This window comes from Terrapene carolina, unplaced genomic scaffold (assembly GCF_002925995.2).
Source record: "Terrapene carolina triunguis isolate 2854851 unplaced genomic scaffold, T_m_triunguis-2.0 Scaffold67, whole genome shotgun sequence".
NCBI lineage: Eukaryota > Metazoa > Chordata > Testudines > Emydidae > Terrapene > Terrapene triunguis.
Genome location: NW_020664418.1, coordinates 47115659 through 47137998, shown reverse-complemented (window position 1 = coordinate 47137998; position 22340 = coordinate 47115659). Strand labels below are relative to the sequence as shown.

Here is a 22340-nt window from a genome sequence, read left to right as displayed (position 1 = left end):
GCTGCTCGCCACCCCCATTGGCCCGGGACGGCGAACCGCGGCCAGTGGGGGCCGCGATCGGCCGAACCTGCCGCGTCCGCAGGTAAATAAAACTGGCCCGGCCCGCCAGGGTGCTTACCCTGGCGAGCCGCGTGCCGAACGTTGCCGACCCCTGCTGTAGCACCTAGCAGCCCTGGTCCTAGATCAGAACCCCGTTGTGCTAGGCACTGGACAAACACAGAACAAACACATGGTTTCCTGCCCACCATCCAAGTTCATAGATTGGGCCAAATCCTGAGATCTTTACTGCCTCAGCAAGGAATCAGAAACTACCCGAGTACCTAGGGAGATGCACGTCATGTATGCAGTCTTGAAAAAAGACTCGAGTTTTTTTAAAGCAGACCAGCTATCTTCTGCAGCATCTTTGTACAAATACTGTACCTAAATAGGCAAAAGTCTGCTCTCAGGTTCAATACAGTAACCAATGGATGAACTGCACTGAAGTTAGAAAAGTTATTGGTAAAACACAGGTGCAAGTAGGATCAGAAACTGTCTGTCCACATTCACAGGTTTCAGATTTTTGGGGTCTTCTGTAATCTAAATCTAGCCACTTCCACACTCCTTATTAAAGTTTTTATACATTCCACGATGTATAACAGTTACCTTTATGTAAATACTACATAAGATTTACCTCCCTTTTAAGGGGGCCTACGTAGGTTGACCAGAATCTCAGTAACTTCTGACAGTAGAGGGAAAAGAAGTCTCTGTCTCCAAGGGCGTTTTTTCTGGTTTGGAGTGGGTGCATGGATTGTGGGTCATGAATCGGACCATAAATCTGACTGTCGCGATAGTAAAGGGTTTCCCTTAACGATTAATTACGAAGGCAAGAAAATGGGCCTGAGTCTGCCCTCATTGCACTTGAGTAACCGAGGGTCATCAGGTTTCAGCGTGGTAGCCGTGTTAGTCGGTATCAACAAAAAGCACGAGGAGTACTTGTGGCACCTTAGAGACTAACACATTTATTTGGGCATAAGCTTTCGTGGGCTAAAACCCACTTCATCCAATGCATGGAGTGGAAAATACAGTAGGAAGAGATAGATAGATAGGTATACAGAGAACATGAAAAGATGGAGGTTGCCATACCAACTCTAACGAGACAAATCAATTAAGGTGGGCTATTAGCAGCAGGAGGGAAAAAAAACTTTTATAGTGATAATCAGGATGGCCCATTTCAAACAGTTGACAAGAAGGTGTGAGTAACGGTAGGGGGAAAAATTAGCATGGGGAAATAGTTTTTAGTTTGTGTGATGACCCATCCAGTCCCAGTCTTTATTCAGGCCTAATCTGATGCATCCAGTTTGCAAATTAATTCCAGTTCTGCAGTTTCTCGTTGGAGTCTGTTTTTTCAAGTTTTGTTGTTGAAGAATTGCCATTTTTAGGTCTATAATTGAGTGTCCAGGGAGGTTGAAGTGTTCTCCGACTGGTTTTTGAATGTTATAATTCTTGACATCTGATTTGTGTCCGTTTATTCACAAGTATTACGTTGGTGGCCTGAGATTAGAATCAGCCCCAGTAGTTGTACAGTAATTTATGTCCTGGATCTCTCTTTCAGCTCAATTCTCTAAATTACTTTGAAATGTAGCTAGTATTTTGCCACAGTTTCTTTTAAAAGCAAGACTATTGTATTCATATAAATATTGCATCCCCACTAAGGTTCGTCTAGCTCTCCCAAAACACTCTAGCATGATCTTCAAACTGATTGCCCCTCTATCCCTGATCTCATCGGTATGACCTCCATTTGCAGTGTGGGGACTCATCTGAAATGAAATCTGACTTTGGCCCTGTAGGACACGTGTCGTATAATAGCCCAGCTTCAGTCACAGCTCTAACTTTAGCAATTTGGCCACATTCACCCTATTTATTTTTTTTGGAGGGGGGTAGGATCAGGAGGATTTTGTTAGATTTGTTTGAAGGAAGTTGGAATATGACCGAACAAGGATCTCATTTGAAAAATCAATACTTTCCTCCGTGCACTACAGGGCTAAAAGTCATCTAGGGAAATCTATGTAATTCGATTTTATTAGGTCTTGCATTGCAGTGCAAAGAACGCAAAAAGCATAGCGTGGCCAGGAGTTCTCAATTTGTCTACTTTTGATCTTTCTGTTGTAATAACATTTTTGGGCACCCATTCTCGCTTACATACACAGTACACACATTCTGCCTATGAAGATCAATCGGCAGTGAAGCAGTGTCACTCACGGACAGAAAATACGATTTTCAGGGGAAGAGGGCCATAATCCATGGCAAGCCAGAAATCAGGGAGTTATGGACATGTGGCAATGTTTTGGGATACCAAAAATATGTTTCACAGGAGCTAGGTTATGATAGATTGAATTTGTACCACAGGGGAATTCACTTAATATCCTGGGTGTGTAACTTCTAGCAAAATGTGCAAGCAGTGCAGTTCTGAAGTAATTTCTAGATCTCCAAGGCTGCATAGCTTTGAGACTGCATTAGAACATTTAGGGCCAAGTTCTGCCTACGTCCCTGTCACCATGGCTCCAATTGCACATCTAAGGGCAGAATCTGGCCCTTGTAATTGATGTTATAATTGCTTTTTTGATAGTAGCCCATTTACTTTGGCATTGTCTCACATGCTTCCTTTATCACAATTGAAATCAGACAGGCATTAGACTAACGTCGGAATGTAGAACGTCTCAGCATTATTTCAGTAATGCCGTCATCGGAATAAGCCAGGGCTAAGCATAAATCCGAGCAGGGTGTTGGAAAATAATAGAGCTGAACGGGCTAATGCGAGGCCCTGCTGTCTAGGAACAGAATCTCCCTTCAGCTGAAGGGTTCTGTGTGTCCCTGCCTGTACATGATAGAAGTACTTACCTGACCGTCTAGAAATCGGCTCCTGCTTCATCTGAAGGCCTCTGTATGCTCCAACCTCTGTATGTGATGGAAGTGCTCACTTCTCTCTGACATCCCATTTTTAGCCACAGGAGGGATACTGTGCATGTTGGATATGTTACCACTTCTAGCTGTGTACTTGGCAGCTGGGACTCCTCTCCCACTTGAAGCCATCCCCTGGGCCACCTCTGCTACAGGGCTCCTATGGAGCCCTGCCCTCACTCATAGGCGCCGACTCCGTGGGTGCTCCGGGGCTGGAGCACCCATGGAAAAAAAAATTGGTGGGTGCTCAGCACCCACCGGCAGCTCCCAGTGGCCCCGCCCCCCTGCTCCAGCTCGCCTCCGCTCGTCCGCGAGCGTGCTGCCGCATCCTCCCAGCGCTTGCGCCGCGAAACAGCTGATTCGCGAGGGAGGGGGAGGAGGGGGAACGCGGTGTGCTGGGGAAGAGGCGGGGATTTGGGGAAGGGATCCAATAGGAGCAGGGAGGGGGCGGAGTTAGGGTAGGGACTTTGGGGGTGGGGATGGGGGTGGGGGCAGGGATGGGGTGAAGTCGGGGCGGGGAAAGGGGCGGGGAGCGCGGGCACGCACCAGTGCCGGAGAAAGTTGGCGCCTATGCCCTCACTTAAAACTGCCCTCCCCAACTAAGCCCTTGGAGGAGGGCACCAGTCTAGACACCACCTGTTCTCCCCCAGGAGTGAGGTCTTGTGAGCCCCTGCTTGTTCAGGGTGTGAGTTTAGTTTCACCTTCCCTGGGCTTGTGTGGGTGAATCAAGTTCAACCTGTGCAGATCATACCAGGGAGACACATGGTGCAGATCATGCCGCTCGATGGGGACACCTCTCCTTCCTTCATCAGGCGCTGCTGCTTCTCTATGTCCTGGCAAGATGCCCCAGAAACTCCTTAGCTAGGTAGCAGCTCCTCTTGCTCTTCCTAATTCAGATTCCGCAGCCTGGTGAGATCTTACTTCAGCACAGGAGGAGGGAGAGCTGCATTCCCCCAATCCTAGGAGCGTGGGCAGCTCTCTTGCTTTTAGCAGAGCAGGAAGAGTTGTTTTCCCCTCTGGGCCTCATTCAGGCAATACTCCTATTGACGTCAGAGTTTTGCTGGAGTGAGGCCAGCAGGATCAAATCCTTCAAAATCAATAATTTGTAGCACACAGCACGAGAGAGAAGTGTTAAATATTTCTATATTGCTCAGAAAATACAATTTGTTACCTCACGACAGCTACAACATACAATACCATTCCTCGGTAAAATCACAGTAACCTTGCGGATACCAAGGATCAGTTTCCAGAAGAAAATCTGTGACTGGAAGAGCGTCTTGTTGGTGAATTTAAAAGAAAGAAAAAAGAAGTTTTCCTAGGTCAGGTGCTGTGCTCTGCTGATTCCGCCCCTGTTTTAACCTCATTAACAAGTTGAACAAGTGTGTTCCTCCTTGCCAAGTGCGCTAATGGTTGTTTTAAACCTTGCGGTCGGGAGTGGAAAATCATTTATCAGAAACCGTTAAATGCTGAGAATAATCCCCAAGAATATTATTGTACTAGAACATCGATTAGCAGAATTGATTGAAGCCATGCAGCTTTCACCTGAACATAGGAGGAGGAAACGATTGTTTTTTAGCTGGAGCAGCAGCAGGGCCTTTATGAAACCAATTGCTGACTTTCACTGATGCACAATTATTAATATTTAAACCACTTTGAAAGAGTCTTTGCAGGCCCAACCCTACTTGCCTTGAGGACAGAGGGAAAAGATTGGGCCCTAAAAGTGGCAGGGTCTATGTGGGCCTGATACTTGTAGGCTACTATACAAAGAAATGAGTTTGCCTTCTTCACACAATGGCTAAACCCAGGGGGTGAGGTTAAGCTCTGTGAGGATTCCTTGCAGAGGGTGAAATCCTGGTCAATTGACGCCAATGGCAAAACTCCCACTGACTCGATAGGGCCAGGATGTCACCCAGAGTCACACGTCATTGAGGGGCATAATTTACTTCCTTATTCCACAGAGGAGGTTGTGGGGCCTGTGACACTCCCAACACTGACACAAGAGTCTGAGTACCAACCTCAGAGTTAAAAACCAGGGTACAAACTCCAAATTGGTTGTGAGCTGTAAATTTAGATTTCACCAACCAACTTCACCAAGTGCAAACTCCTCAGGCACTTTGACCGCCTTAACACGGCGTCACAGACTGTCCCCGTGGGTACTCCCATCTGTCTTGCCAGCGAGGAGAGCGTGTCTCTGTGATAAATGGTCCCTTATGCCAAGAATCATGGCAATGTTCAGGTTAGTCCTGGTCCCAAAGGACCGGTCACTTATGCCAGGTCAGTTTTGGTGTGAAACATAAAGCACAATGCTTGCAACCAATCCTATAGTAATCTATATGAAGGTTTATTAAATAGGAAAAGGAAATGAAGGAGTTATTTACAAGGCTAAAGCAAATGAATAGTCAGGTTTTAAAAATAAGATAGGCTTCTTTATTCAGCAAGCTCTGCTTGTCCTTTAGAGCTATTCCCAGCTGGGGATCTCTTGTTTATGTCTAGAAACTCCTCCCGAGTTCAGGCAGCATAGAGATCCTTAGTTCCTTTTGGTTGGGGTTTTTATCCCTCTCCTGCCATGTGCTCTGAGCTTCAAACCTAGCTGATGGGAAGAGTCCACCTGGAGGACTCATCTTCATGGGGAAGAGAGCAGAACAGCAATAAGTGTCTTTAGTCTTTTTGTTGGGGGTTTCTCGGTCCAGATGTAGGGAGTTTCCAGTTGTAAGATCCAACCACAGCCCATCTAGTATTGATGGGTCTCCTCTTTCGGGAGGGTCTTACCAATTTCTGTAGAAGAGCAGCTCTTCACACTAAGTAATGTCCCGCTCCTGTATGGCGATTCATTGGTCACAGAGGCTCACAACACAACCACTCAAATATTACATTACGATTTGGAACACCAATATTACAAGTAAGATGAATAAATACAGCACCTCACAAGTATTCAATAGAGCCTAAACATTAAATGCAGTCCTATCATTTGAATGCCTATTTTATCAATACTAACGCATGAGTGAGCCAGACCGATCCTAGCTGTGTGTCTGTCAGTGTCCAGTTGAGAGGTGGTGATGTTGGCAGGCCAGGTGCCAGCTCATGCCAGCATCACAGGGCCTGCCTCCCCAACTCCCATGGATCCCTGGAAGCAAGGGCCATCCATATGGAGGCTGTGGGTCCTGGACCCTGGCTGCATGGATCTCAAGGTTCCCCCTTCAATATGACTATGTTCTTAGCACTCTTGAATCTGGACATTAATATGTCTTCACTGCAGACTTAGCTTGGGCTCTTACTTAGGTGTTCTCCTAACCCCGCGTCTGGTCCACAGAAAACCCCCTCACCTGAGGTTGGTGGTTCATTAAGCCCAACCTAGCTGGCGTGGCTGATGGTATAGGCTTGAGTGCGGCTTTCACATGGGCTGGTAACCTGCCCACTTTGCAGTGAGGCCACTGGCTAAATCACTCAAGTGCTGATAGTCCTCTAGTGCCCAGGACAGACAAGTTCTCCCACAATTTACTGGCAAAGAATCCTAAAGTGACTCAGCTTTCTGCAGCACAAAGAACCAGGGTATGTGCCCCTGGAAGTCCTAGCACCACACAGAGAGCAGGTTACAAATGAGGAGACAGTAATTCAGGTAAGGCTTTGCAGTATGGCTGCTCACTCCCAGGCCAGGCTAACCCAGGTGCTCAGACCCAGGTGCTGATCACCCAAGTTAATTCTTCAGTGAGGACATACTTTAAGCAGCAGAGACGCCCACCCATAGCATGGTGCCATGCAAGATAAGTACACTGTGGTCTTTCCAAAGTTCCACAGCCAGGAGACCTGGATGATCTTTCAGGTTATCAGACAAAACACTAAATTTTTCTAATCAACTCTTTAGTATCTGGAGCCCAACATTACTACAGCAATTAAAAATAAACACTAAAGTTAGAGAAAGCTGGATAACAATGCAGAGTCTGGGAAGAATTTAATTTGTAGGTCTATTTCACTGAGGAATGACCTTCTGTGTGGAGTGAATCAGTGTTTGTAATTATAAAGTGAATAAGTGATAAGTATCAAATGAATTGTTTCAGAACTCCCTTTGTTGACTTTATTCCATGATTAGGAGCAGTTGCTGTGTGACCTTGAATATGGTGAAATAACTCATGCTAAACGCATTGCTACAAAGTTGGCATTTTGGCAGGACTTTGATGTAGGTCATTTTATTACCAGGCTGAATCAAACTACAAACTGATCTCATACTCATGCCAAGAATGCTAATAATAAACTGATCAATGAGGTGCTGGATTGTTCAAGAGAAGGTGATCGGGGGGGGGGGAAATGCAGACATAAAATCACTGGAATTCCAAGGGTTGAAGTGTCAGCCTTTGTGCTGGGAAGGATTATATTACTTGCATTAGTGCAAGTTTTCTTCATTCCAGGGCGTTCTAGCTGTGTGTCAAACAGGACGGTGTCAGAACGCACGCACTCATCTTTATTTTTCTTGACCTTTCCGTGCAAGTGATTTTTATAGTTCCATTAACTAGTAAGATCATTTGAAAACCACTGTACAAAGTTTATTATGAAGAATGCCTTGGGGCCCATTGTATCTTATAATGTGGAATGTTAATAGAATGAAAAATTAAATTAAACTCTAAAGATTATAGCAAGACAAGACTTCCCATTTCATATGGGAGAATTTTGAAATTTTTACTTGCAATGGTAATATTTCGGAGTAATGCCCTACTCTGACCTTTTATATGGATGCTATAGATCTGATTCAGATCAAAGACAATAACAGCATTCCTGATTATACCCATCCTAGAATAAATTGGCTTATGTCAAACTAGCCTTCCACTTAAGGCAGGGGCTTTCTGTACCTTTTACACACAGGGCCAGTCAGCAGTAATTCCATTGCTTTAAATGGCTTTACTTCAGTAAGGTTAGTATTGGGGCTCTGCCCTATTCATTTAACACGTTCTGTTCTGTCTTGGGCAGGTCCTTGTGTAAAAAGACAAATTGGGTCAAACCAACTCAGAAAGTTGGTGGCCTCCAAAAGGGAAAGCTAGGGACTGAGTTGTGGGGTAGTATGAGTAGAGTCCTGCAAACCTGCGGATATCTGCTTTATGTCCGTGGAATGAGATGCGGATATCCACGGGCCATGTTTGCGGAATGCGGATTGGAAGCGGATACAAATTGTGCAGGTCTCTAGGCATGAGTCTCAGAGGAATTTTTGTTTTCATTTCTCTTGGACTTCCAACAAAGGCTAAGATGTGCCTAACTTTACCAGCTAGTGGGATGGGATGTTCACCGATGGAAAAAGCAGATTTTGCCCATTGTGTTTTCATGTCAAATTTTTTTTTGTCATAGTGAAAAACGTATCTTTCACATTTCATAGAATGGTGAAAATAAGACTTTTTGTGCAGCTCTTATGCAGGATGCAAGGTTCTTTTGTGCTGTGTAACAGTAGACATCTGTTTAAGGGCTGTAATGTATCACTTTCTCTACCTAGTAGACATTTGTTTGAGGCATAAAATACGCTACAATATGCTTCTATGTCTGTTGCCATTTAAGCTTAAATAATAGACCAGTAACCCACTGAAAATGCCAGTCAGTTTCACAAACTGCTTAGGTGACAGAAATCCTTATGTGGGAGGGAACAGAAATGTCTCATGGTCAGCCTTCTGCCTCATAATGTATGCTTTAGCCGGGAGCTAAAATAATTACCCACTTTAAAAAAAAAAAAAAAAAAGTGCTGCACAGTTTTATAGAAAGAAGATGACCTGCTGTTTAAAATATAAGTAAAGGGAACAGAAAGATCTTGGACTCTCTTGGTCTAGATTCTCTCCTGTACACCAGTGTAAATCATGGGGGGGGGGGGGTCTCTCGAAGTCAAAGGACTAATACTGGTGTCAGTGAGAACGGAATCAGCTTCTAGGCTACAACTAGGCATGGCATGTGCAAATGCTGTTCACAGTACTCTCCACAGCTCTTCCAGCATATTGAGCCTTTATATTGACCTGTAACTACACTGCTGGTCCGTACTCGATCGCCTCCTGCGTGTAGATAACCAACTGTTCTGAAATGTCTTTGCTAAACTGTGTGGTGGCTCACATTTCTGTATGAATGAATCTCCATTTCTCTCTTGCCCTGGCATGGATTTGATCCCATGCTTGCAGACCAGAAGAATGCATACCTGTCTTTGGAAACCCTTATGGAAATAAAATAAATGCACAAAATAGGGTAGGATAATTAGAGCCTAGAGTATTAGTGATCAATATTTCATACTCCCTGCAATGGTGTCCAAACAAAAGATATGAAATATGAATGAATTACAGTTCTGACACACACAGAACCCACAAAGGAAACAAGCTAATAGAGAGAAATCCTGCAGTCTTTACAGTCAGGCAAAATTCCCATTGATGTTAATGCAGGATTTGACTGGCTGAGGTCTACACATTTTGTCCCATAGTTAGGATTATAGGAAAACCACTTACAAGTTGGAGCTGGAGAAACTCTTAGGTGTGAAATCCAAACAGTGTCCCTGATGATCCAAACCCAGAATTTTCAGAGGAATGGCCACCTAGGGTTTAATACCAACTTGTGCTGAAACATGGCTGTAGAGATCCTAGCTGGTATTCAGAACAGACTGGCAAATAAGAGACCCCTTTCGGACACATGCCTAATTTGTGGGGATCCTAGGTAGTGATCACAGAGTGATTTCCCCCCAAAGCACCTGGCATTAGAAGACAGGATACTGGGCTAGATGGACCATTGGTCTGACCCAGTATGGCCGTTCTTATGTTCACATGATGGCTGTTCACTGGCTAATGTGAAAAGAGTTTGGTGATCACAGCGAGTATCCCAAAAAGATACTTTCAGAGTCAGCCCTCATAATGGCCTTGTTTTAAAAACCACTAAGCTCTGGACGTTTTAGTTATGGAAAACCTGATGCCCTTGAAAAGACAGGGGTACAACTGTAGCACTATGTGTAAAATTATTTCTTTTCCTCAGTCTATTTTGACAAATCTGTTTTGGATCTTAATACATCTTAACACCGAGTTCTTTCTTTCCTTATGAGCTGTAACACTTTTGTCTGATTGTGTTATAAGAAGCTGGCATTCTCGAATTACAATCATAAGGGTCAATTTGGTAAAGGTTTTATTTATTATGAAGTAATAATTGCTACACAAAGTAATTACTGGTGTCAGGGTTTTTTTCATTACAAAAAGTCAGATTGGGATATGAGATTTTTAATGTCTAACAAGAGAGACCTATATGGTTACTTTAATAATCTAGTATTAATTAAAATCTGCGAGTAGCGCTTTTGTTTTTTTAAAAGAAAATATTGACCTTTATGATGCAATTTAAGTGTTGTGCTTACCAATCATTTCACACATTTGACAATACCGTGTGGCGTTTCTCCTTCACAGCTCTCTGCACAGAAGAGTGTGTGCATGGAAGATGTGTATCTCCAGATACCTGTCATTGTGAACCAGGCTGGGGAGGTGTTGACTGCTCCAGTGGTGAGTAGAGGCCCAGTAAAAAATATGGGTATATTAAAGACACACTGTTTTTAAAAACAGCAAGTCTGAATGAAATCTGTGGCTTAGGACACGGTTACTTTAAATAGAAAATGAGAAACATCAGTTTGATTATTTTGCAACAGTTAATTAATTTGGGGAATCACTCTTGCCCTGCTAATAAAGAGGTGATGGCTTTAATTTTCTTTGTTCTTGTCTTTATAAAGCTTTATTAAATGCAGTGGAGGACATTTTTAAACTCTTATTTCCTGTTAGTCAAACATTAATGATAGATGCTCATACAAGACTGTCTCTGAAGTGAAATTGCTTTGCCTCGTGTTTTAGCCACGCCAAAGTCTTCATCAAAACACTTCCTGTGATGGACATAGGTTCTGGATGAAATCCTGGACCTGTGGAAGCCAATGGGAGTTTTGCCATTGACTTTAATGGAGCTAAGATTTCACCTCCTGATTCTAAGCGTGCGCGCTTGTCCTTTATCCAAAATGCAGGAATGGATGATGGTAGCTGGTGGGTGTTGTGCTCATTTTAGATATTTTCATTAGAAGATTCATTTATACTTTAGGGCTCAAGAGTCTTTCAGTTGGAGAAGTTGCATATGTCAGGGCTATTCTTAGTAAAAATAGGTTTCTGCCCACGTGATTAGTTCATGCTAGAATGAAACTGCTAGTGTTATTTCCAGAGTAAACATTGGAGAGTTATGCAACGTAGGCTCCAGCCATTATTGGCATAATGGGAATAAGTTTACATGAAGGCTCTTTGTGAGGCAGGCAACTACATAAAGCTGCATCATTCTAGAAAGATGCTGCAAGTCACGGACTGAACGGTCTTGGTTCCTCCCACCACTTTCCCAAATTGATTGGAAGCTGGAAAAAGACATTCTTACCAACCATCAAGACAATAGACAAGGTAACTGTAGAGAGAGACAGGTTAGAGATATTGACAGGCTCAAAGAGCAGTAGCAGTTAAATATCCCCCCGGGGTAAAAACAGTTCCTGAGATTTTACCATGTTGCCTGAAGCCAACGTGATGGAACTTTGTCTGGCCAAGGACATCATGAATGTTCTGTCTTCAGCTCTCACAGTGTCTCTCCAATTGAGGGAACAGAGGCAGTTGTGGGATGGGAGAGAGTAGGAAGTTCATGAGGACGTAAGGATTCACTCTGTTTAGGGGATGGGAGGGCCTCTAAGGCTTCTCCGCCGCGGAAAAAGAATCAGAAAGGCAGCATAAAATATTGAAATAGCTATTTCGAGTAACATTTTTTAAAGCCCTTGGGAAAAAACTCCTTCAATTATGAAATATTGCCCAGAATCTCAAGAACGAATTCTACCCTTTGGTTATTTTAAAAAAATAATGCTTTTGCCCCCAGTCATTCAGTATTTGTGCCGTATATAGATAAGCACTTCACTTATGGTTGTAGAGATGTTAAATAACAAACCTGGGAGGGGAAAAAAACCTTGTGATAAAGTACATACAGAGTAATAAAAGCTCCATCCTGTGTAATAACAAACAGTAAAGGATGAGATGTCAACATGGAGATGGGTCTCATGGACTAAAACTGCCCAGTGCCTTTTATTAAATTGTACTAATCTTGCAAGCGAAGATAAAAAGAAAAAGGGGGTTTTCCTATATTGAATATTTAGCTTTTTAAAGTAATTAGGAATATTAAAGCACTGACAATGATTGAGATAGAAACATTATTCATAACTTTTATTTCCGCACTGGGCAGCGATCCAGTATATTTCATTTATGAGGTTTCAGCTGCAAAGAGAGGCGAGTTAGCCAATTCTTAAATTAAATATGCCCTGTTAACTTTTATAAATGATATTCCCAGGATTAGCCTCAAAATTTAAGCTTTCATTTTATTAATAGTATTCACTGTACTATAGTGTCCATTGTGTCTCATACCATTTGTAATATGTAGTGCAACAAGCATTCTTGTCTTAAAGCTGATTCAACAAGCACTTATGCTACCAAGCGTAGTGCTTATTACTGTGAATGGTCCCATGGACGTCAGTTATTACTGACATCCATGGAGCTACTCGGAGTACAAAGTGTTGTGCTTGGTGGTTAGTGATTCGAAGACTGGACCCTTAATCCTAAGGGGCTTTGGTTTTGTTTAGATGAACACGTACACAATAGATTTTGATTCTATATAGTACACAAAGAATCCAAAAGAGCTTTTGTTATAATGAGTTATGTGCTGGTAATTTAGAGCTGGTCAAATGCCGGTGCCTCAAGAAGCTTTCTGAGGATGGAATTAATTTCTGGTGAGCTGAGCGAGAGAGAGTTAGTGAGACCGAGCCTGACCCAGAATAGCCAATAGCCTGGTTGTTATAGTCCTCACCTTGGTTGTGGGAGAACCAGGTTCAAATCCCTACTCTGAATAAGGTAGAGCAGCAACTTGAACCCTATTTGGCTATTCTGGGATGGGTCTCTCTCCATCTTTCCTGTTGGAGCTTGTGACGGGTTGGGATTCACCACTGTGGCGCCTCCTACTGGTTGTCTCTGGGAATTAGCTCAGTCCAGTGGAGTGCCCTCTCCAGGTGGTGTCCCGGCTGTCGTCTCGCCCTTGATTGGTGTCTGAGCCCGTGTCGCTCACTAGCTCGTGGCGTCCTCTTCAGGACCTCTGCCCTCCGGCAGTGCCCCTTAGTCCATCCACACCCCCTTCCGGGGGGGGTGTGATCAGCAGTCTTCCTACACCCCAGCCACCATGTCCAACCACACCCCCAAAGTCTAATCCCTCTTGTCAGGGATCTGGCTTAGTCTATGATGGCCACTCCCCACGGCTGATGGCTGGGTGTACTGCAAGAGGGGAACCCAGGCCTGCCCTCTACTTGGGTCCCGGCCCAGGGACCCTCCGGCAGCAGCCTCGCTGTCCTCCTTCTCTCCCCTCGTCTAGCCACTTCCCTGGGCCACTTCCCCTACGGCCCCTTGCACCCGCTAGGCCCTTCCCTTCAGGGCCCGCAGTCTGGCAGGCTACGGGCTAGAGCACTCTTCTGCTCCCCGAGCCTGGCCAGCACTGCGCTGTCCATGGTGCTAGTCTCTCAGCCCTGGAGACAGACCTTCCCCTGTCAAAGGTCTGGGACAGACTGACTGCTCTCTTCCTGGGCAGCCTTTATATAGGGCCAAGCTGAACCCTGATTGGCTGTCTCCAATCTTGGCTCCGATTGGCTCCCAACAAGCCCTTTTCTAATTGGCGGCCCGTCTGCGCAGGCGCACTGGCCTGCTGCAGCCTACACTCTCAGGGAGTGGGGCAGCCGCCCCGCTACAGAGCTGTACCACTTTTATATAAAAAAAAATAGATATTTAGTATGGCAGGGACTTGAACTTGAGTGTCCCCCTTCCCAGGTGAGTGCCCTGGCTACTAGTCTACTGAGGGAGGTGGGGGTCTCTTGATTTTGTCCTGATGCTGAATGGGAACATTTTTGACATCTTGAAAATATTTGTGGGATGGGACAGTGAGCGTAGCTCTGCTGGTATCTTTGTGGGCAAAGACAGTGGCCATTACGCTCTCAGCGCTGGATATCGTAACTGTTTTAGTGGCAGAGGGATTGCAGAGCAGATTACTTGAGTCGCCGCCTACTTTCTGGGATCTTTTAACTGCTTCCTGGGCAATCTCATTTAGGGTTAGAACCTATTCGGTACTGAGCACACTCCACTCCCATTTACTTCAGTGGGAGTTGAGGCCACTCAACCTCTTGCAGGAGAAACGACGCTTCCTAGGTGTGTATCCTAGCACCTCCCCAAAACCAAATGCTGCACTATGGGTGAAATTCACCCCTATGCTCAATGGTGCCATTTAAATCCTCAACATTGGACTGAAGCGGGACTTAGGTGGTGCATGGGCTTTCTGTTGGCTCTACACATGGGTGAATTTCACTCTGCCAGGAAGGATGATGAGTCGTGCTGACACTGAGCACAAATCTATGATTTTTTTACTCATAGGCGAGACTCTCACATTTAAATTTAGATCATTACTGCTAGCAGTGTCAGTTGACTGGAATAGATACAGTTAATGTTTTTTAAATAGTTGCATCCATGGCTGTAATTACTCAGGCAGCTGCAGACGTTCACGCTGATAACTCGTCTGGTAGGACGACGTTCAAGTTACGATTCTCTGCAACTTCCCCATGACTGATCATACTGCGTGTTAGAGTTCAACTGCTGCCAAGGTTAAAATAACTTTGGATGAATTGCTAAACAATTCCAACCTTCCCTCCCCCAAACCCTGTGCCATATTCAGCTCTGCATGCTTCTATACCTGTTTTACTGCATGCTGTCGTACATCTGTTGATGCCCACAGGCCTAGCCTTGATTTCATACTATAAAGCTGCAATATATTATGGCGTGATTACCATAACAATAAAAAGGGGAGTAATGAGGTATTAACTAAAGAAACTGTTGAATAAAATGTTTTTCAAGGTCTTGATGATGCTAAAAGAGAGAATTTTCATTCATTAAAAGAAAAATCATTTTAAAACCTCACTCTTGCCCCCCTTCTTAAACTTGCTTTCTAAAGCCTGCTCATTTTGGCCATGCAATCTGCAATGTTTTTTCAGATGCAAAGGAAGACAGCAAATGCTCCATGTGAACTTTCCTGATCACCTGTTCAATTATTTCAAAGCAATTAACTTCAAACAGCATGACATAGTGGCTTGGATTTCTAGTAGGAAAGTGATTTGGTATTGGAGGCTTACCTGTTGTTACCGTTCTGAATAATAGCCTTCCCAATTTGCGAGCATTTAGGCCCTGATTCAGCCAAGTACTTAAGCACATCCTTAACTTTAAGCAGGTGAGTGACAATGGAACTGTTCATGGGCTTAAAGTTAAGCATGTGCTTAAGTGCTTTGATGAATCAGGCCTTGAGAACCTAATCCAAAGCCCATTGAAGTCAGTGGCAAGACGCCTGTTGAATTGAACAGGCTTTGGGTCAGGCCCTTATAAAAGTAAGACTTTTCTTTTATTAAAATACTATAACTCATCAGGCCAGACTTTTGAAAGGAATTAATGGGGTGGGTATTTTTCATTTTGGGGAACATTAACTTGCGGCCCACCCCCCCTTCCTCCCAGCACTGGGATTCATGTGCATGCGTGAAGAAACTGACAGGCTAACTGGGGATTGGCGTGAGGCACACAGTTGAGATTGAGAGCTGACTTTCCCTAGAGTTTGAGTGCCAGGATCAGGGAATTTAACTCTAAGGGAGCAGGTAATAAATGAGATTTTCAGGATGTTTTACTGTATCAGTTTGGGCAGCAAATATAGGACTCACCCAAATAGTTAATTTAAGGAGTGTTTGCATATTACTGCCACAGGGCAGTGGGGGAATGCATCCTTCATATCCCCTCGTTTGAGAGACTGAGATTCTAACAGTCCTGACTTGTGACCGGTTGGTCAGCAATATATACAGGTAGTTTAGTTTTCATCAGAATTTTTTTATACAAACTGTCATTAGAGAGAGAACCTATTTCATCTTTATCTCTGTGTCAAAAAATAGCGAAGGTCATAACAACAGGCAAGTATAACATCTCAGCAAGATCACTTTTAAGGGCATACCCCTGGAGCAGCTGGAATGCTTCAGTTCTGAGATTCGTGATGAATGAGAATGGTAGCTGGTTTGCTGAATCTGAAGGTGGTTTGCTTGACTAACCATGAAAACAGTGGTAAAAACCAGAGGAGGAAAACGGAATATTTTAAAATGAGTCTGACATTTTTCAGGCTTGATTTTTTTGGGGGCTCAAATGCTCATAAAAAGCTTTGGACAGTTTCTGGGTGGACAATAAAAGCTCTAGGGAACCACTACTGATTTGTGAGTACAGGTCAAACTCAAATCAAGGCAGATTTCAAGGACTGAGTCAAAAGTTCAGCACAGTTCTATCCTCAACTTTTTAAAGCAAGTGGGGGATGTCTAGTGGAATAAGTGGTTGTGACCTGGGCCACTCACATGACCTGGACTTTAAGGGGCGCATCCTCAGCTAATGAAAATTGTCATAACTCCATTGAAGTCAGTTTACATCAGTCGAGGATCTGCCCCTGAAGGTTAACACACTTCCACAAAGGAGTTTAGAAATTTCTTTTCATCTGAAGAAAATTTAAAATTGGCCCAAATAAAAACAGTTCTTGGGGGAGCGCCAGTTGTGGGCTCACATGGAAGATACCTGCCTATCTGTGCTTGCTGCTTTGTGGTCCAATAACATTGTCATTCCTTACTCCTGTTGGACTGAAGAATCTCTCTTTTGCGGGAGGAGCACTTGATGGAATCTATTGATTATATGCTAGCCACAAAGAGCTCTGAAATCCAGTTCCTGTGCCCTTCAACATGTTCATTTTCTCCACCTAGGTTGATTTAACAAAAGACTCTGAGAGCCTAAACCAGGAGTGGGCAAAATATGGCCCGTGGGCCGGATCCGGCCCATCTAACATTTCTGTCCGGCCCACAAGGCTCTTTGGCTGCCCCTTCGCGATCTCCAGGCCACTAAAAGTCTTTCAAAGCTTGGTCCAGTCTTGAGTGAAGTTGGGACTGATTTATACATGTGTGGAGTTTGCAGTTTTAACATGGTCTTCAGTGCAACCAGGTCCAACTTTGACCGTGTTTTATTTTAGTTTGAATTGAAAATTAAATGTGAGGATTGCATCATGCAAATGGACGCAAATGCACGTGGATCAGAACAGACGCTAATGCTCAAATGAAGCCCTGCTAAACAAAAACCCACTGAAGAGCCTTCTTGGCCAACCTTTATAGGCAAAGGAGCTTCCTGTAGTAATTAAGGAGCAGAATTGATTTTTGTCTTTTTCAATCCCAACAATCTGCTCTTTCCTTAAAAGTACTTTTAAAAACACCCCAGTCCATCCAACCGCTGCCAAACTGGTGTAATCACACCAAGGTTAACAGCTTGTGTTTATGTTTTTCCTCTGCTGGATGTTGGGCCCACGCACATGGGCCCATGTGCCCACTTTGTGTGTGTGTGTGTGTGTGTGTGTGTTTTACAGTGTCTCACTGCCAGCATAGGCCCAGCCTACGCAGGGCTCTCTGGGTCCAGAGAAGTGAAGCTGTAAACACAAGCTGCTTTTTAGTGCGGACAAGAGCACGTAGGGATATTCCTGTAGGGTTTTAAACTTTGGCTGAATCAAACTGGCCTGATCTATCATTTCTCCTTCCATGCCGCTCAGGGAATTCTTTTTCCTGCTGGTAGGTATTAAAATCTGCCTAATAGATTTTTCTCTCTGTTAGCGGCTGGGGAATATTCTCCACTTTGCAACCTCTGTAACAGAGCCACGTAAGAAATGCCAAAATCTTTGTCGTGTTCAGGGCAAGATGCGAAGCTCGTCTTTTGGTGTAGCCTTTCCCAGAGCCAATAGAAGATGGTAGCTGCTTGTGGTTTAAAAAAAAAATGAGTAGGATAAAGCATTTAAGAATGTTTTTGACAGAACTGGCTATGCACCTTTATATGACTCGTACGCTAGAAATGTGTCCATCTGGCCTGGTACCAACTGCTTTGGAGAGAGGCAAAATTCACATTCCCTGTGCACTCTGCCTTTTCACACCAAACGATGCTAGTCTTTGCATTCTTCCAGCTGCCAGAGGACTTTCTTCTGAGCCCTGCTCCTTAAATCAGCTATTGGCATCTGTGATCAAGGGAGTGGCAAGAAGTTTTCGCCTAGCAACAGCAAACTTCCTTTGAGACTGCCCTCTTTGCTTTTGAAGGGTAGGTGCAGCTGATGGACCTGACCCCTCTTGTCGGGCTCTGGAGGGGACTTCCTTGGATCCTAGCTCCCTTTGTTAGGGTCCGATCTAGCAATGTGCTTAAACATGTGCATAGTCCCATTAAAGTTGGTAATGGAACTGCTTGAGTGCTCAAAGTTAGGCATGTGCTTAAGTCCCTTGCTGAATCACAGCCTAGGGAGCTAAGATGGGGCACCATAATGATGACCCGCCCCCCCTTATTGCTGAACAATGCAAGGCAGTTCCTCCAGTGATTGTGGTCGTGCCAATCCAGAGAGGCTGGAGCTTGACTCCAAATATCCTGCATGGCAGAGCACAACCAGCAGGTCAGTGAGCTGAACCTACTCGTTCATTTTAAAGAGTGATGTGATTCTAACGTAACAACAACTGAAGTTGTGGGTAGGGGGTGGGAAGGCAGGTTGCTTACCAGGCCTACAGTTGTATAATTAATAAAGATTTCAAAACTGTAATATATTATTGGAATAATTCAATGCAATTATCTTAGGGTTACAAGAGTCGTTGCTTTTATGGAAGCAACCAGTTGTTTCCATGTTTGGCTCCTTTGGTTAAGGAGGTGAGCTGGTAATGAGTTACGCGCTGAAGTGAATATTCATGTATAATTTAGATAATCTTCTGGCAGTGGACTCCTGGTCTATTAAAATCCTCTTTCTATTTGTATCCCGTCAGAGTGGCACCTGCTGGAACAGCTTTATGGTAACAGCTTGTACTGTCCACATGTCCTGGTGCCATGCCACCTTGTCAGCTCTCTCACGTGTTGAGGGGGGGAGTATGGGTCATGAGTAAGCTGGGAGACCTCCAAGGAACATCTTGGTGCGTCAGGAAATACTGTGGTGACTCCGAAGGTCCCGCTGCCCCTTCACAGTTAATATGGAAGCAAGGCCTCAGAATTGCACTAGAAGTTGTTGTGCTTCTGGAGGTGTTAGATGGGAAAGTCAAACTCGCCTAGGGGATTTAAATGCCCAATTCCCCTTTTATTTCTAATGGGAACTGGGTGTCTGAATTACACAGGTGACTTTGGACATCTCGGGCGCTCTCTTTTTGGTAAGACGTAAATCAGAGACCCTGAGCTGTGGCTAACTTGCAAAATACACCTCTACCCCGATATAACACGACCCGATATAACATGAATTCGGAAATAACGCGGTAAAGCAGCGCTCCGGGAGCGGCGGGGCTGCGCACTCTGGCAGATCAAAGCAAGTTCGATATAACGTGGTTTCACCTATAACGCAGTAAGATTTTTTTTTGGCTCCCGAGGACAGCGTTATATCGGGGTAGAGGTGTATTAATTAGTTTATGTTTGAAGGTGTACAGAATGTATGGTGATTGTTCATAAAATAAAATAAAAAAAATCTCATGGCACTTTCCATGGTAAATAGCATATATTACTCCCAGGGGAATACTGCACCAAAAAAATTAAAAATTCTGTGCACAATATTTTAAAATTCTGCATATTTTATTTGTCAAAATAACACAATATAATCATGCCAGTTTCAATTATTTTGGTAATTTATTTCAAAATACCTGTCAGCAGTATGTCTATAACAATACAGCCAACAAAAAAGATTCAGGAAATGTTTTTTGACAAATAGATTCCTTACTAGGCATATTAATACAGAATTTTGAGTAATAATTTGTTTAAACTACAATACAGAAACGTATTTCCTGCACCCCTCAGAAGCAGTGCAAAGCGTTAAGAAGTCAGGGGGAACAGAAGAGCAGAGGGAGAGGGAAGTAAATTGCTGGGTAGGAGCCTGGAAGTGAAGCTGGAGGGTTATTGGGTGTGGGTGGGAGAAGTATGGAACAGTTTTTTGGGGGGGGGTTGTTTTTGAGTTGGGTGTGGAGCCTCCCCCATGCAGACCCTGGCTGACCCTAGCCACTCGCATTCAGTCAGGCAAATCTGCCCCTGTCCCCATGTGTCCCTGTATGTTCCCTCCCTCATGTGTCCCTGCACACCCACTCAGACACCGCTCCATCTCATCCACATGTGGCTCTGCACCCCCATCCCAGTCAGCCTCTGGCTCAGTGCTGTCCCCTCCTAGCTCCTGTGCCCCCACCCCAGTCTATCTTCCCCACTAGCCCTTCTGAACCCCAGTCTGTGACCCCCCCAGCAGCCTCATGTACCCCACTCTGTCCATCCCACTCCATACCCTGTGTCTCCTCACTTGGCCCTGCAGGCAGGGCACCGTGAGGAAAGCAGGCACTGCCCCCTCCTTCTCCACAGCTGGGAAGCCTAAAGCAGGGGCATAGCCATTTGTAAGCCACATGGCTTCTGGCCACTGAACATGGTGGGCATTCTGTCCCATTCCACGGGAGTTTGGAGAGAGGTGTGACCTGAACACTCTGGCTGATCCTCAGGTGGTGTAACAGCTACTGGGGGCTATTCTAGCACCCCAGATGCCCCAGGAGTGGCAACGTGGAAAGGTTGGGGAAAGACAACGCTGCTCTCTTCCCCATTCGCTGTTCTTGGGGATCTGGCCCAACTTTCCAAAGGGGTCAAGGGACACTATTTCTCCACTTGGCTATTGTATTATTCTATGGACTGTGATTAAAGGTTACAGTAGGAAAGGAAAAATGAAAGGTTTTGCTCAGGGGACAGACTTGGAATGCACTTTAACTATTTTCCAGCAAATTTTACCTGCTGGAGGCCTAGTCATTCATCATCTGGCATTAGGTGCTTTGAGCAGATGGTTCCTTGAAAGTACAGAAAAGCTAATAGGATCCAACAGCAGTCAAAGAGTACTTGAGTTTCTAAACCCTAGGGTGAGAGCCTATAAATCGAGTGATTGTTCTGCTACTTTCTAGTAAATCTAAATGGTTTAAAATAGCATCTCATGACCTTGATACTAGCTCGAGCACTTGGTTAGAGATCAGCTTCGGCTGAATCACTATGAAGGTTTTAGCTCTTCATTTAAAAAGTGTAATTCCACTGACCTCAGCGGAGTTACTCCTGATTTATGCTGGGGGAAAGGAGCACAGATTCAGTGACCTCATTCAAAATACTCTCAAAGAATGTGTCCTAAAGACGTATCCCCGATGCCAGGAAAGGTGGGTGGGAAGTAAGGATTTAGGAATGTAGCACCCCCCTGCTGGCTGGCTGGCTGGCTAACTGTAATTTCTCGCATACATGTGCAAAGAGGTCACAATGCTGTATTTCCACCAATAGCAGCTAGACTCTCGACCCCTCCCATGTTTTCGCTGCTCTCCTAGCCTGGGCATAGGTCTGTCTGTGAAGTCAGGGCAGTGCTCTTGTTACCGGCAGAGTGTTGCGTGCTGAAATCTTGCCCCCCACCTCCACACTGATGTTGGGTGGAACCAATACAAGCTCCTACAAGGGGCTGGGTACTTCCAGTGAAACGGTGAACACCTGTAGTTACCACAGACTTCAATAGGAGTTGAGTGTGATCAGCACCTTCCTGAATCAGGCCCTTAATCAGATCAATAACACAATCAAAAATTGAGAGACCATGGTGGGTTGGTAAGAGTTCTCCGTTTCTGAAGAACACATGTTTGCCATCAATGGAAGTTCTTCTTGAAAGGAGAATGAGGTAGAATATGGCATCAAGCATTGATACCATGTGTTGGAATTCAGTATGCAGTCTGGAAGCTGATTTGCTAACTTTAAATATATACATAGATCATATTTTTATGTCTGCAGAAGAATACACTAAAATTATGGATCATGACAGTTCAAAATGAGAGAATTACAAGCACTGTGTGCTCCTTTGCATAATGGATATACAACAATACATAAACCATTCCTTTACTAAATGTTGCTATGGAAGTTATTTCCATGTAAGAGATATTTGTGCATAAATGCAAGAAATTTTCAAGAGACAAAATTAGTAATAAATATTTCACTCTACAACAGGTAAAATTCAGGTCAAACCCTTCTCTGGAGTTTCCAAAGGCATTTTATAATAACCTCTCCACTGCGTGTCATTGTGATAGGTTTTCAAGGCCCTAAGTCAGTGTTTTCCAAACTTGGGACGCCGCTTGTGTAGGGAAAGACCCTGGCGGGCCGGGCCGGTTTGTTTACCTGCTGTATCCGCAGGTCCGGCCAATTGCGGCTCCCAGTGGCTGCGGTTCGCTGCTCCAGGCCAATGGGAGCTGCTGGAAGCGGCGGCCAGTACGTCCCTCAGCCCGCGCCGCTTCCAGC

General features: G+C 44.5%; 1 protein-coding gene across 2 annotated transcripts in view; it reads left to right on the top strand.

The window, feature by feature from the left end:
• MEGF11 (multiple EGF like domains 11) overlaps positions 1 to 22340 on the top strand; it is a 246274-nt gene that overhangs the window by 17172 nt on the left and 206762 nt on the right. For both annotated transcript variants that reach the window (XM_026648563.1, XM_024205469.1), the window contains exon 4: positions 10332 to 10424. In XM_026648563.1, the coding sequence (XP_026504348.1) occupies positions 10332 to 10424 (93 nt within the window). The remainder of the gene's footprint in view (positions 1 to 10331; positions 10425 to 22340) is intronic.